This window comes from Equus caballus, chromosome 8 (genome assembly GCF_041296265.1).
Source record: "Equus caballus isolate H_3958 breed thoroughbred chromosome 8, TB-T2T, whole genome shotgun sequence".
NCBI classification, from domain to species: Eukaryota; Metazoa; Chordata; class Mammalia; order Perissodactyla; family Equidae; genus Equus; species Equus caballus.
In genome coordinates this window covers 45,620,465-45,635,890 of record NC_091691.1, presented here as the reverse complement: position 1 = coordinate 45,635,890, position 15,426 = coordinate 45,620,465, and the positions used below count along the sequence as shown (strand labels likewise).

At 36.4% G+C, this 15,426-nt stretch overlaps 1 protein-coding gene across 10 annotated transcripts in view; it reads left to right on the top strand.

Annotated features, from left to right (window-relative positions):
- Window positions 1-15,426, top strand: part of CEP192 (centrosomal protein 192) — a 114,769-nt gene that overhangs the window by 10,862 nt on the left and 88,481 nt on the right. For 9 of the 10 annotated variants that reach the window (XR_011420930.1, XR_011420929.1, XR_011420928.1 and 6 more), the window contains exons 4-7: window positions 2,389-2,564; window positions 5,153-5,205; window positions 7,965-8,085; window positions 10,463-10,611. Coding sequence is in view for 5 of the 10 variants with exons in the window: in XM_023647476.2 (XP_023503244.2) it covers window positions 2,389-2,564; window positions 5,153-5,205; window positions 7,965-8,085; window positions 10,463-10,611 (499 nt within the window). In the remaining 5 variants the exon portion in view is untranslated. Of the gene's footprint in view, window positions 1-2,388; window positions 2,565-5,152; window positions 5,206-7,964; window positions 8,096-10,462; window positions 10,612-15,426 lie in introns of those variants that run through there. The other variant, XM_023647477.2, reaches the window with a different exon arrangement.

Sequence of the window (15,426 nt, the reverse complement as noted above, 5' to 3'; positions counted from 1 at the left end):
GTGTGGGATGGTGAAAGGACAAGGGAAATAGTAGGATTGTCAGACAGCATTAGGGGCCCCACTCTAGGACCATGGTCATAAATTTAGTGTGAGGCTGCTCAGTGTGATGGTGATGTTTGGTTTAAACAGGCTTGCAGTTTGATGAAGGCAGTGAGGGATAAGGAAGTTGAGGGTGTTTGATGATTGGCCATGGGATTTAGGTTAAGGTAGAGGAGAGGATATCAAAAGGATGAGGGAGAGTGAACTGTGGCAGTATGAATGGATTGGAGGCTTAGAAGGGGTCAAAGGATTAGAGTTGTACTAAGGCAGGTACTAAGGCAGATGACCCTTCTATTCAATCACTTGGCACTCATAATTTTGAGAGCTGTTTTTTCTGATCTTTTCATTTTCTTGTAATGGCCCTTTTTGTGGATGTAATAGCTACTTGAATGTTTCTGAGAGTTCTAATTGAGATTTTTCAAAGTTCTCTAAATTATTCCTTGTCTCTGGGGTTATTTGTTCAGTTTTTCATCTTTATTTTTATCTCTTGAGCTGCTCCTTCTCCTGTGTCTGATTTGTGGCTGTCCTCTGGGTTGCTAGTGGAGGCATCCTCGGCTGTTGTGTGTCCAGGTCTCATTTCTTTTGGGTCCTGTGTGAGTGGGACAGTACTCTTGGGCAGCAGTACTTTAGGGCAAGCAGTCTGGGAGTCTTAAATTCATGCCAGGTGTTTAACGCTTTATTCTGGGCTGCTGTCATCACCATAGCTTCATTCTGCACAGAAGTGTCATGTGCCTTGTCTGGAAAAGAGCCTTCCTCCCAGGTGTTCAGTGTCACGTTGATACTGCTGTTTTGTTTGTGTGGGTTGGGGAGCAGGAGCAGAGTACTGCCTGGCATGGTCGTCTGATAGACTTCAGTTGACCCCTCCTTTCTGCTCTCCTCCTGGCTCCCTCCTGTCATCCTTCTGACTCTAGTCGGGAAACTTTCTGCGGTTCTTCTTGGCTGATTTGTTTTCTGGTTCTGGGTCCTTTTGTTTTTGTTCTGGACAACAGCTATTTTTTCTCCTGCATACCCCATCTGCTTTTCAGATTGTAGAATCTGAGGTAAGCTTGGGCTGGGAATGGTAGCTCTCATCCAGATTGCTTTACTTTTACAGGTTTCCTTACTGTCATTTTAATGGACTTCTGGAAGTCGCTCTTGCCGCTTTTACTTAAGCTTAGGACTTGATTTGAGAAATTCTTATGGGCAAATAAAAACAATGGAAAGCTATAGGTTTGAGGAAGTAAATTGTTTTGAGGAGTGGCAGTGGTTAATTTAGAGTGCCCTTAACTGTCTCTATTACTCTGAAGTTCTAAAGGTCCGGCTACATGCTCTTCTCAGGAGAGGGCTTTAAGATTTGAAAATTAACCTAAATATCTGGACTTGCTTTTATTTATCTCATGTCACCATCTTGCCTCCCCCCACCTCTCTTTCTTTCTGTCTTTTCAACCATAGGACTTTGTATCCATTTGTAGTCTTTCCACCTACCCCTTCCCTTCCTTTTACTCAGCTTCTATTTGGGGTGAAACTTTCCTAGACCTACCTATGAACACACGTTGGGATTAAGGTAATGGCTTTCTGTGTACTGTAGCACCCCAATAAAGAGACAGCGAAACTGGGAAGTGAATTAAAGCTGGGGATTTGCCTCAGGCAGAAAGAGTTAAGATTTGGAACATATGGAAGGGCTATTTTCTTTTCATGCATCCTGGCCAGATCTAAGCCTGGCCCTAGGTATCAGTTTTTCAGATGATGAATTTGTTGTATTTAGAGGCTTTTTCCTAAAGTTGCATTCCTACCCCTCCTTATTGCTGGTGAAATGGCTGTGGGTGAGCTGTGATAGACCCAAGAGCTTTTGCAGTAGATTAGAAGGAAAATTGGCTTTAAGGAAAAACATTTTCATCCATATATAAAACAACAGAAGTAGAAAGATGGGGACAAGAACCAGTGACAGGAGCTAAAAGTACAACTTTTAAAGCATTTAGTTATTCAGAGAATTAGCTAACTATTTGGCAAATATACTGGTATCCTTTAAGTCTACCTTGATTTTAGAAAGCTGAGTTTTTCTCTAGCTGTGATAGATTCAGAGATACTTAGGCGGGAAAGGAAAAACCTCATTTCTTGAGAGGCAGAGTAGCAATATGATATTTGATTTTGAAGACTACATCACTGGACCCAAAATGATGCTGCAGTCCCCAGGACACTCAGAGCGTTACCAATTGTAGTTTCTGGCTAGACCCAGAAATGTTTCTTTTCACTGTATCTATTTTTTTCTTTTTGAGAGATGAAATACATAATAGATAATAGATTAATAGATATTTTATAGATTACCGAAGGTAACTAACATTTTATCATTATTCTGCCCTAATAAAAAAGTTCTATGTCTAAGAAAAAGAACTATATGGAAAGTCAACATTTGTCAGATGCTGTCCTCAAAGAGTTAGCTTTTCAAAGAGATACAGCAAGAACAGAAGAGGAGCAAACTAAAACTGCAAAATCCTTTCAGAGCCAAGATCTTTTTGGTCGGATTTCACCACTGGAACAAATGCAAGGTACTGAACTATTAGAAATTAATTTCTTAATGTGTATATTTTAATTTCTTTTCTCATTTCTCTATCTTTGGACATGTATTTATCTTAAGCTATCATATGGTAAGCTGAAAATGCTTTTGTTTGGCATTTGCCTATTAATATCATGTTTATAATACTTTTATAGGAAAAAGTCTCTTAATCAATCTCTTAATTGACTTTACTGATTAAGTTGAAATCTCCTTTCCTTTGGAAACCATGCTGCCTGATTGCCACAGCACATTTTTTATTCAAGACAAGGAGACTGTTTCTAATACACCTTTCATATTTCCCCCCACCAATTAATTTATCTTCTTCTCAACAGTCATTTTTGTTCCTAAACTTGTTTTTATATAAACTAGTGAATTAAAATTCTAAAAGAAATTGTTTCTAAGAAAACCAAGTTGAATGCTTTGGAGTCATTTGAAAAATTGCCATCAAATTAGATCTGGGAAAGAAACTGTAAAAATGTGGGGAAAATTATAAAATAAATAAATTAAATTTATAGGCTTTTGCTGTCAGATTGCTTTTAAGTACTCTGTTCTCTTCAAAGAAATCAAAACTAGAAATTGAAAACTATATTATAGACTTATGTAGCAAAGTAACTTCAAACTGTGGTTCAATACTTAAAAACCCTTGCTTGCGCCTAATTATAAGATTGGTGAATCAATATGCATTTACATGTTTAAGTTAAAAATTTCAAGAGATTTTTGTATTTCTTGAAGAAAAATTTCAAATATATATGAAAGTATAGAGAATGGCATTAACTCCTCACACTCACAGGCAAGAAAATAAAAAAATGGGTAAACTAGACTTCATCAGAATTGAAAACTTTAGTGCTTCAAAAGACGTTATCAAGACGGTGAAAAGGCAACCCAAAGATAGGAGAACATATTTGCAAATCATATATATGATAAGGGACTAGCATCTAGAATAAAGAAAGTCTTAAAACTCAATAGAAAGACAACCCAATACTGTAAATAGGCAAAGAATTTCAATAGACATTTCTCTAAAGAAGCTGTACAAATGGTCAATAAACACGTGAAAAGATGCTCAACATCTTTAGTTATCAGAGAAATGCAAATCAAAACCATGAGATACCGCTTGCCACCTACTAGAGTGGCTATAATCAAAAAGATGGGAAAGAACAAGTGTTGGTGAGGATATGGAGAAATTGAAACCCTCATCCATTGCTGGTGGGGATGTAAAATGGTACGGCTGCTGTGGAAAATAGTTTGACAGTTCTTCAAAACATTAGACATAGTGTTACCATATGACCCAGCAATTCCAGTCCTAGGTGTATACCCAAGAGAAATGAAAACATACGTCCACACAAAAACTTGTACATGAATGTTCATAGCAGCATTAGTCGCAGTAGGCAAAAAGTGGAAACAACTCAGATCTCCATCAGCTGATGAATGGGTAAACAAAATGTAGTATGTCTATAGAATGGAGGAGTATTTAGCCATAAAAAGGAGTGAAATATTGATATGTGCTATGATATGGATGAAGCTTGAAAACATGTGGAAGAAGACAGACACAAAAGGCAACATGCTGTGTGATTCCATTTATCCATAGATAAATCTATAAATACAGAATAGGCAAATCCATAGAGACGAAGTGGATTAGTGGTTGCTAGGACTAGGGGAAGGGGCGAATGGGGAGTGATTGCTGATGGGCACAGTGTTTCTTTCTGGAGTAATGAAAATGTTGTGGAATTAGAGAGTGATAATGGTTGTACACCTTGTGAATATACTAAAAACCACTGAATTGTGCTCTTTAAAAGGGTGATTTTAGGGTATGTAAATTTTATATTAGTTAAAAGAAAAACTCCCCATATACCCATCCCTCAGTTTCAGTTAGTATAAGATCTGTCATACTTGCTTCATCTCTTCTGTTCTTTTGTTACTTTTTTTCTGATATTTTAAAATTCCAAAAGTCATTTTATTTCTACATATGTTAGTATGTATCTAAGTATGTATCCCTCAGTTTCAGTTAGCATGTAAGACATTTTCTTACATAATCACAGTGGTGTATTAACACTGCTAACAAACTTAACAGTTCCTTTATTATCATTTGGTACTCTAGTCCATGTTCAGTTACTAATTATCTCAGTTGGTTTGCTTGAATTGGGGTCCAAGGAAGGTTATATTACGTTCTGGGACATTTGTTGTTGTCTCTCTCAAGTCAGGGCCTTGTTGAGAAAAGCAAGATCAGTCACCCTGTAGATTGTCGCCCTATTTGGATTTGTCTTTTTGCTTACTTATGGTGTCATGAGTAAGTTTGTTTGTTTCCTTCTTCCTCATATCCCCCATAAAGCAGCAGTTAGCTTTAAAGGCTTGATTAGATTCATATTCAAGTTTTTCTAGTATGTATATAATTTTTTACACTTCCCCACTGTAATAGTTTTTTAATTTAACCAGTGATGGGTTGCTATACCATCATTTGAAAGTATTCTATTCTATTTCAAGGGAAGAGTGTTTAGTTCATTAATTTTGTTATTTTTAGGTATTATTGTGTATTTGGTTGATAAAATAACTTGGTCTTTCAGTTTTTGTTTTTTTCTTAAACAGACTCACCTGTTGATTTTTGTTTACCATCATGGATGAATGATAAGGATAACAAGGTAATGTGTTATGTTTGTTATCAATTACTAGAGTGTTATTAGGAAAGTGAAAGTCCCTATTTCACATATATAAGTGCTAAGTAGTATTAATATTAGTTAGAAATCTTCTACTTATAAAGAGCAGAAATGCAACCTGCTGTTTCAAGTAACCAGGATGTTGAGAGCAGTGCTGGTCCAGGGCCTTTGTATTCCTGGGCTTCGTGTGTCGTCAGGACTATCTCCACCTCTTCTCTACTTCGTTTTGTGCTGGCTCCCTCTAGAATGTTGACTCCACAAGGGTACAGGTTTCTCTGTTGTTTATTGTATCCGGAGTGCCTAGTACATAGTTGGCACTGAATAATTTGTTGAATGATAGGGAGGCTGTCTTCATCTGTAGGTAACCTGAATCTACACTTTTAACATTCATGATCAAAAAAGAAGAGCGTGATCTTTCTTTGAGGGTAAATTAAAAAAAAAAGATAAGACAACTCTACTGAGCTCTTGTGTCAGACATCTCCCGCTGTTTAAATCACTGTGCCAGGGGTGGGTTGGGATGAAGTACTCTGATTTATGAGCCTGTACCTTGTGTCCACTTCTGTGTGTGTGTGTATGTGCATACACATGCATCAGTGTATGTACATGTACAGATAGAGGAATGTGACTGACAACCCCACCAGGACCACATGAAGTATAAAGAGTTGAGTTCTTCACAGGAAGTGGTGCTAAGCAGATAAACAGTTTATGTGCAACATAAACAGTGAACTGGGATTGCAGGCCTGTAGTCTCATATTTATGATACTTGTTGATAAAATATCAACTAAGTACTTTAAAAACTTATAAAAAGGAGGTGTAATTTTTGTTTTACTTTCATAAGAATTTTTTTTTTTTTAAGATTTTACTTTTTTCCCCAAAGCCCCCAGGTACCTAGTTGTGTATTCTTAGTTGTGGGTCCTTCTAGTTGTGGAATGTGGGACGCCGCCTCAGCATGGCTTGATGAGCGGTGCCATGTCTGCACCCAGGATTCGAACCGACGAAACCCTGGGCCGCCTGCAGCAGAGTGCGCGAACTTAACCACTCAGCCACGGGGCTGGCCCCATACTTTCATAAGAATTTTTAAGATTATTTTCATGAAATGATTACAAAAGGGGCTAAAGTAAGAGTTATTTCCCAATACCAGGGGTTGACAAACCGTAGCTCATTGTTCAAATCTGATCTGCTGCCTGTTTTTGTAAAGTTGTATCAGAACACAGCCGTGCCCATTTGGTTCTGTATTGTTTATGGCTCCTTTTGGGCTACAACAGCTGAGTTGAGAAGTTGTGACAGAGACTGTGTAGCTGGCAGAATCTGGAATAATTTACTGTCTGGCCCTTTATAGAAAATGTTTGTCAACTCCTGCGCTGTATGCTTGCTCCCTATATGTAACCACTAATAACTTTCAAGTGTGACAGATGTGTTTTTAGAGGAAGTAAAGATATAGTCAAATTGAAATGAAGTCAGAAAGTGTGATTTCTTAATCATTGAATTTAATTCTTCTTCTTTAACAAATTATACTTTACTTGCTTAATTTTAGAACATTTATAAAAAATGGCTTCTAAAGAAAGAGAACATAACTTTTCCATATGGTAGGTAATTTATTTTTTTAGGATAGTTGAAGAATTGACTTCCTAAAAGTATTAGAAATCGTTGATAATAAAAGAGAGGGACCATAAAACTGGAAAACAGCAAAACAAGTGTAGAAACACAAGATACTTGATAAAAGGGGTGAAAAAGTGAAAGCAGGGGGATAATAAATATGTAAGAAAACCTTAGATCAGAAGGAGCCACTATTGCATTTGACTTTTGGTTTAGCTTTGACTGTCTAGGCTGCCACGTCAGCAAAGGAAATGTTTTTGTAGGTCTCATTGTCTAAACTGTAAGAGCTATACCACTTTATTGGAATAGAAACGTTTTGCAGGGTCTCTTGGCCCATGTGTAAGGCACCAAGCAGGGCAGAGTGGATAGAGTTCTCAGTAGCAGGTGTGACCAAAAGGGCAGAGATAATTTATATATTGTTCTTTCTCATGTAGATTTTCCCCAATTTTTTATTATGAAAAATTTCAAAACTCAGTGCTTATGTTCCACGGCAGTAGCCCCTTATGCCCCTGATGCCTTAGATCTTTATGAGCATAACTCAGCACTGTTATGCTGTGTGCAGTTATGCGATTGCATTGAGAGCTCATGTTTTTCTTTTAAGAATTAGTGTGCATTTTGCAGTCTAATTCTTAAGATGATATTGTTTGATATATATTTAATATGATTGTGAAATAAAATCGACGCTTAGAAGGAAACGTTATATTTTATTCTGGGCCTTGAGTGTCCTTAGCAAATTGCTGTGTGCCCTTAGGGTTACATGGTCCCTGGGTTGAGGAACAGAGAAACTGATTGTTCCAGTCTAAGTTGCTGAGTCCAACTTTGCTATTATCTTCACTTCCTATTGCAAGCCTAGTGTTGCTCAAATTCAGTTGTGTATTAGCATACTAACTATATTACTAGGTCCTCCGAGCGTGTGCACACAATATGACGTTAGTGTCTCATTGGATGAGTTGGGAGGGGGTGTGGTAAGGGGGCAGAAAGAAAGGTATCAATACATATAAAATAACTAGTCCTTTGTCATTGCCTAAATTGTGAATTACAGATACAGAGCACTTTGGAGGTCTTTTTTTTTTTTTTTTGCAGCCTTGTACTGTCGTCTTCAAAGCTGTGAGTGTGCTTCTCTTAACCATGTGTTATTTTTTTTATAGATTGTTATTCCTGATGATGGAAAACATTTTGAAGATAAGAATCCAAACAATGACTTAAGCCATACTAGTTTAATAGAAAATGAGAAACTTATGTCACTGACAAGCTTGGAAGGTTCTTCTGGTACCGTAAAGTAACTTGTGTTTTCCTCGTCTTTTCTTGCCACTCCACAGCTTTCTGCTTCATTCAAAGTAGTTATTATGCCAGCGTTTTCTTTCTTTGGCTTTTCCTTTACCCCCTACCTACCAGCACTCAAATGGCCACTTCGGTTAAGTGATGGGATTTTTAAAAACTTATTCCTGTATATCAATCCTGATATGATTATGCTCATCCCTCAGCTTAATATCATTATGGTACAAAGTAGTCACCTTAGGTGCTACTCAGTATGAAGCAGTATGTTAAGAAATTGGGGAACAATGAAATATTTAGCCTCTGTTCTCTGCAAGACCTGCCAAGTAAGAAAAGAAATGCATAGCTTAACCTCGGACTGTATTAAGTATATCTCAACAGTACAAACTGGGGGAATCATAGGAGGGTGACAAATTAATTTTGGTTAAAAGTATTTGTGAAGTTTTATTGAAAGAGGATGCAGTTTTTCCTCTTTCTTGAAAAAGCTTGTCTGCGATAGGCCCTAGTATAGATACAGGAGGAAAAGTATAGTTCAGGAAGCGGGAACAGCTTCAGCAGTGACCCAAAGGTGGGGCATATAGAATGTGTTTGGGGAATAGCCAGTGGTTTTTTGTGGCAGATTTGTAGCACCTGTAGGTGGCTGAATTGGAGAATAAACCCAGAAAAATAGGCAGGGACCAAATTATTAATGGCTTTGAAGGCCAGGCTGATGAGCTGAGTGGGCTAAATAGAAACTAAATTCAGGACAGGTTTTGCTGCCAGTGTTTGTAGATATTTTTGCATTGGGGAATTGTGCAAAAGGAATTGTTGACCTGAATTTATACAGGTCTTTGTTTTTCTTCTTCTTTTTTTTTTTTTTTTAATTGAGTTCATAATAGTTTATATCAATGTGAGATTTCAGTTGTACATTATTTCTTGACTGTAACCACGTAAGTGCTCCCCTTCACCCCCTGTGCCCACCCCCCACCCTCCTTCCCCTGGTAAGCACTGAAGTGTTTTCTTTGTCCACGTGTTTTTTTATATTCCACATATGAGTGAAATCATCTGGTGTTCGTCTTTCTCAGACTGGCTTATTTCGCTTAGCATAATTCCCTCTAGGTCCTTCCATGCTGTTGCAAATGGGATGAATTTGTCTTTTTTTCTGGCTGAGTAGTATTCCATTGTATATATATATACACCACATCTTCTTTATCCAATCATTGGTCGATGGGCACTTGGGTTGCTTCCGTGTCTTGGCTATTGTGAATAGTGCTGCAGTGAACATAGGGATGCATATGTTACTTTGGATTGTTGATTTCAGATTATTTGGTTAGATAGCCAGTAGTGGGATAGCTGGGTCATAAGGTAGTTCTATTTTTAGTTTTTTAAGGAATCTCCGTACTGTTTTCCATAGTGGTTGCACCGGTTTGCATTCCCACCAGCAGTGTGAGAGGGTTCTCTTCTCTCCACACCCTCTCCCACATTTATTATTTTTAGTCTTAGTGATTACAGCCATTTTAAGTGGTGTCAGGTGGTATCTTAGTGTAGTTTTGATTTGCATTTCCCTGATGATTAGTGGTGTTGAACATCTTTTCATGTGCCTATTGGCCATCTGCATATCTTCTTTGGAAAAATGTCTGTTCATCTCCTCTCCCCACTTTTTGATCAGGTTGTGTGCTGTCTTATTCTTTAGTTATGTGTTCCTTATATATTATGGAGATTAATCCCTTGTCAGATTTATGATTTGCAAATATTTTCTCCCCATTGGTGGGTTGTCTCGTTGTTTTGATCCTAGTTTCTTTTGCCTTGCAGAAGCTCTTTAATCTGGTGAATTCCCACTTGTTTATTTTTTCTTTTGTTTCCCTCGTTACAGGTCGTTGTTTTAGTAGTCTAGATTCTTACAGATGAAATAGCTAATTCAAAGGTTATGAGCACTTTTAAGGCTTTTAATGTTGATTACAAAATTATCCTCTTGAAAAGGCAGTGACAACTTTCAAACTGTTAGTGATTGAGAGTTCTAGTTTTATCTTGCCCTTGTTGGGCTGGGTGTTAAAATACTGAAAACCAGAGCCAGTGTTGTTTTACTGGTTTGTTTGTAACTTTTTGGTTTTGATGGAGGTTGAATATTTTTTAATCATATCTGTCACTGTTCAACTTTGTTATATCTTTTTTCCTTAGTTCCTTTCTCAAGATCAAATATTGTTTGAGGTTTCATTTTACATTTAATCATTAATTCACCTAGAATTTATTTTTACTTCTCCTATGATAGGCTTATCTATCGTTTTTCGATAGTTACCCTTTGCCATACCATTTTCTGAATAATCTGCCATTTTTCCACTTTTTCAGTTACTGCTTTAACTCTTGTCCAATTTTTTCTCCATTTTATCAATAGATGATGATATTGATGATGAAGAGTTTTATGATGATCATTTGGAGGCTTATTTTGAACAGCTGGCGATTCCAGGAATGATATATGAAGATCTGGAAGGACAGGAACCTCCAGAAAAAGATTTTAAGTTGTCTACAAGTGATCCTAGTCAGGTATGTTCCAGTCTTTATGGTTTTTCAGAAATTTGACATTAGGAAATTATTACTGGTCTCATTGGATGTTAACATAAAACTTAGTCTTTTGGTTTTATTTCGAATCTTATTTTTCCCAGATATAAACTGATTCCCAGAAATACCTTTCCCGTCCTTTGCTGTTTCTTACCTTTCCCTCACATACAGAGAAATTAATAGTACAGTGAACATCTATATACCCCTCATCCAGATTAACCAATTGTTAACATTTTGCCATCTTTGCATTTTCTTTGTCCCTCCGTAAGTTATGTACTTTTTTACTGAATCATTTGAAAGTAAGTTGCAGATATTATAACATTTCATCCTAATACTTCAGCATTTATTTCCTGTGAATAAGGACATTTTTCTACATAATCACAATTCTGTTATCTAACTTTGATACACTAATTTAAATTAGTATACAGTTCGTATTCAGATTTCCCCAGTTGTCTCCAAAATGGCCTTTTATTGCTTTTGATCCACGATTTAATCAAGGATTGCACTTGCATTTGGTTGTCACATCTCTTTATTCTTTAAATTTGGAATAGTTCTTTCATGTCTTTGAAAAACTTTTGTAAAATCTAGGCTCATTGTTTTCTAAAATGACTCATCTTATGATATATCTGATTGCTTTTTTCTTTCCTAATTAAACATTTTGGCAAGAATTCAGATGAAAGATTTTTCTCATGAACGATTAAACGGGAAATGTTGTGTACTTCTCATTACATCACATCAGGAGATGTATGAGTCTGTCCCACTATTGATAATCTTAGTTAATGCAGTATCTGCCAAATATCTACTGGTGAAGGTGCCTTTCTTTCCCTCTTCGTTATCAATAAATAATCTGTGGGATCATACATCGAGGTCACGTGAAGAACTGGTTTTAGTATCATGTTGAGGCCTCCCAGAAACAGTTATTACATTGGTGGTGACAATGGTGATTTTTCCACTTCCTTCTACATTAATTATCAGGCATCCTTCTGTAGGTACTGGAGATAGTAGAAGGCATGTAGATGGTGTTTTCCCATTTTCCTCTAATATTTGGAGAATTGAAAAAGAGAAAGAAAGGGCAGAAAGTTTGAAGGGTATTGCTCTGCATCCTGTGGAGTAAGTTCATATGCATTTTCTTTAAATTTTCTGTGAAAAGGATAAAAAATCTTTTGTATGATATGAGCTGACTTCTGGAAAATAGAGAGGATTAAAAAAAAATCCCTAATGATAATGTTTCTGTGTGTGTGTATCTTTGATATCAAGATTATCTATCAAGATTATATTAAATATTCAACTTATGCATTTTCTTAAATTTAAATATTTAATGGCTTGCATTTAGACTATTCATTTGAAAAGTTCTTTAGCTCAGTGCATAACATTAAATAAAAAAGCAAAGTGATCATCTTTAACTTTGCTCTGGCCTGTTTTTCATTATTTCATATTTTTCTGTTTGTTAATGGTACCCCATTACTCCTACACTTAAAACTTGGTAGTCGTTTCTCACTTTTATCAATTCTTTGTCTTTCTTTTTTTTTTTCCTAAGGAAGTTTTGCCCTGAGCTAACGTCTGTTGCCAGTCTTCCTCTTTTTTGCTTGAGGAAAATTGGCCCTGAGCTAACATCTGTGCCTGTCCTCCTCTATTTTATATGTGGGTCTCCACCACACATAGCTGACAAGTGGTCTAGGTCCACGCCCTGGATCTGAACCCGGGAACCTGGGCCGCTGAAGTGGAGTGTGCCAAATTTAACCACTACACCATGGCTCTCTTTGTCGTTCTTTTAAAAGTAAAGTATGCCTCAGTATTGTATGATGGTTTTTAATTTATAGGGAGTGTGTGTGTATATATAGAGAGACAGTTGTTTGATCCTCACAGTGATCCTCAGAGTGTATTAAAGCAGCAAGTGATGGTGGGATTGTCATTTTAAAGGCAATGAAGCTCAGAAGACCGAAGTCTTGTCAGTATGTCCTCAGGACCATGTCTTAGATTTATTCTTTCCTGTTTGCTTCCTTTACCACTACTCAAGTTCAAGATGCTTCCACCATGTGTCTAATTTATTGCCCTATTTGCAGTATTTTTACCATTCCATTCTATTTGTCAACACTAGGTTAATGTTGTTACAATGACATATATATGTGTGTATATAATATTCTTTTTGTCTCTGTGTTTCAAATTAATAATCCTTAAAGTACGTTAAAGTCTGGCCCAGGGTTAGTTTTTCTCTTGCATATTTCTTCTACAAATCCCTGTTCCTACTTTTTTTCTCCCTTCTTCCCTTAATCCAGATTATAATTATCTTTCCAGTTTTAGGTAGAGCAAGTCCTTGGTTACTTTTCAGTAGGTCTAGACTACATCAATTTGTTTGAATTTCTGTTATTGAGATTGTATTCTACAATATAGTACTTCGTTCTATATAGGAATATTTTACTTATCCAGAAGTTGCGTATTCAGCAGCTTCAAGAATTTATTATTTCTCAGTTTCGTACAAATACAGAAAAGTACAATACCCCTTCCCTCATGTAACTAGAACAGGTGTTCTAGTTCTAGAAATCTAGTTCCAGGTGTTCTAGAAATCAGTGGATTTTCCCTCCTAGGACAGTGCTGTTTACTCTTGGTCATATGTTTAGTCATCTGACATTATGGAATTATAGTTCTAAATATATTTATTGAACACATCTCCAGCCTTCAGCTGATTAGGGGTAGCAAGTCAGGAAAGAAAAGGAGACAGCATCTCTTTAATTCTCTTGATTTTGTCAAAATGTGATAGTTCATAAATTTTACAAATATATCTATCTGTGGCCATTTGCTTTTGGGCTAAGGACCTTCTGTTATAGTACAGTAATCATTTTTCTAATTAGTGACTATTTGTCATTAAAAACAGAATATTTTTAGTTTTGATATTGTTGCGTACTCACAAATTTCTAGTCATCTTGGTCAGGTCATTTCAACATAAAGAATTGTTGGCTACCTGCTTAGTGATAGGTATGGTGCTTGGTGTTGTAGGTCATACAAAGATAATCTCTCTTCGTGAAACTTAGTAGGAAAATAAAAGAAATACTTAGATAATTTATAGTAAGGCAGAATCCTGGTTATTGAATCTCATTGTACCTATTGAAAGAAGTCCCTAAGTTCTAATTGAGGTAGATTCTAAAAGTTTTTTGAAGTTTGGAAGTGTTCTGTGTTAGTAAAAACATAGTTTCTGATGATCCATTTCTAGTCCATCTTCTAAAAAAGTATTTAATTGATAAGATAGCCAGGTTCTTTAGGAGCCTTCAGGCTCTCTGATGGTGAAGTCTTGAGGTCCTCGGCAGGGGTTGAAGGAAGGCAGTGAGTATGGAGGGACAGGGAGGGTTGGCCTCTGGCAGCTGACGATCGGGGTAGTGTGGAATGAACACATTCATCACAGCTTTACTGTTTGGATGGGGGGAGATCCCTACCTGTAGGTCAGTCATAAAATACGTTACATTAATTCATGAAATGTCTTATGTTTCTCATATTTTAAAGTGATTCGGTTTTGTGTTACCATGAGGTGATAATACTGTATCCTTGATTTGGTAGGATCAGCAGCCCATATTTCTTATTGAATGTCATCTAAACAACTCTGACCATCTTAAGTAAATTTCTTTCTTTTTTGTTGTAATTTTGCTGTATATAAGAAATAGACATTTTTTTCCCCACCAGAATAATGTAAATCGTGGGAGTTGCAGGAGCATAGGTGCCATCTGGTGGTGAAAACTCTCCATACCTGAAAAGGAAAAAATTGGAAAAAAATTTTTATCAAGAGGATTTTAGCTATCAACTTCGTATTTATGAGTTCTTTACATATAATTTGGATCATAAGATTTTTGTCTCCTTCACAATTCCTTCATTCTAGTTTTTCTTTTAAGTATATCGTTTATTACCTATTATTACCTAAACATTTTCCACTTGTTAGAATCTATCATTGTTCTCTCTGCTCCATTTCTTCAATGGTCATGAAGCATTTCCCCTTTCCAACATTTTCTCCTAACAATAATATAGTTTTATAAACAACGATGTGAGTTTTGAACCTGGGTTAATTTTTTTCCACTGATACCCACTTTTACATATTTACTGAAATAATGCTTGCTTTTTTGCTTTATTCTGTCTTCATTTTTCATGCTTTAAATATATTTTTAATTTTTAATTGTGGTAAAATGTACATAACATAAAATTTAGCATTTTCACCAATTTTACGTATACTTCAGTAGTATTAAGAACATTCCCATTGTGCAGTCTATCTCCAGAACTCTGCATCTTGCAAAACCGATACTCTGTACCCATTAAACAGCTCCCTATTCCTACCTCCCCACACTGCGTGAAAACTGCCATTCTATTTCCTGTCTCTATGAATTTGACTACTCTAGATGACCTCATATATGTGGAATCACAGAAATTTATCTTTTTGTGAATGGCTTTTTTCACTTAGCATAATGTCCTCAAGGTTCATCCATGTTAGAGCATGTTTCAGCATTTCCTTCCTTTCTAAGGCTGAATAATCCTGCTTTGTATGTGTATCCTGCATTTTGTTTATCCATTCATTTGTCAACAAACATTTGGGTTGCTTCCACCTTTTGGCAATTGTGAATAATGCTGCTATGAACATGAGTGTACAGATATCTCTTTAAGATCCTACTTTCAATCATTATGAATATATATCCAGAACTGGAAAGTGGGATTGCTGGATTATATGGTAATTCTATTAAAAAATTTTTAGGAACCGCTATACTGTTTTCCATAGCTGCTGCATCAATTTACATTCTTACTAGCAATGTGTGAGAGTTCCAGTTT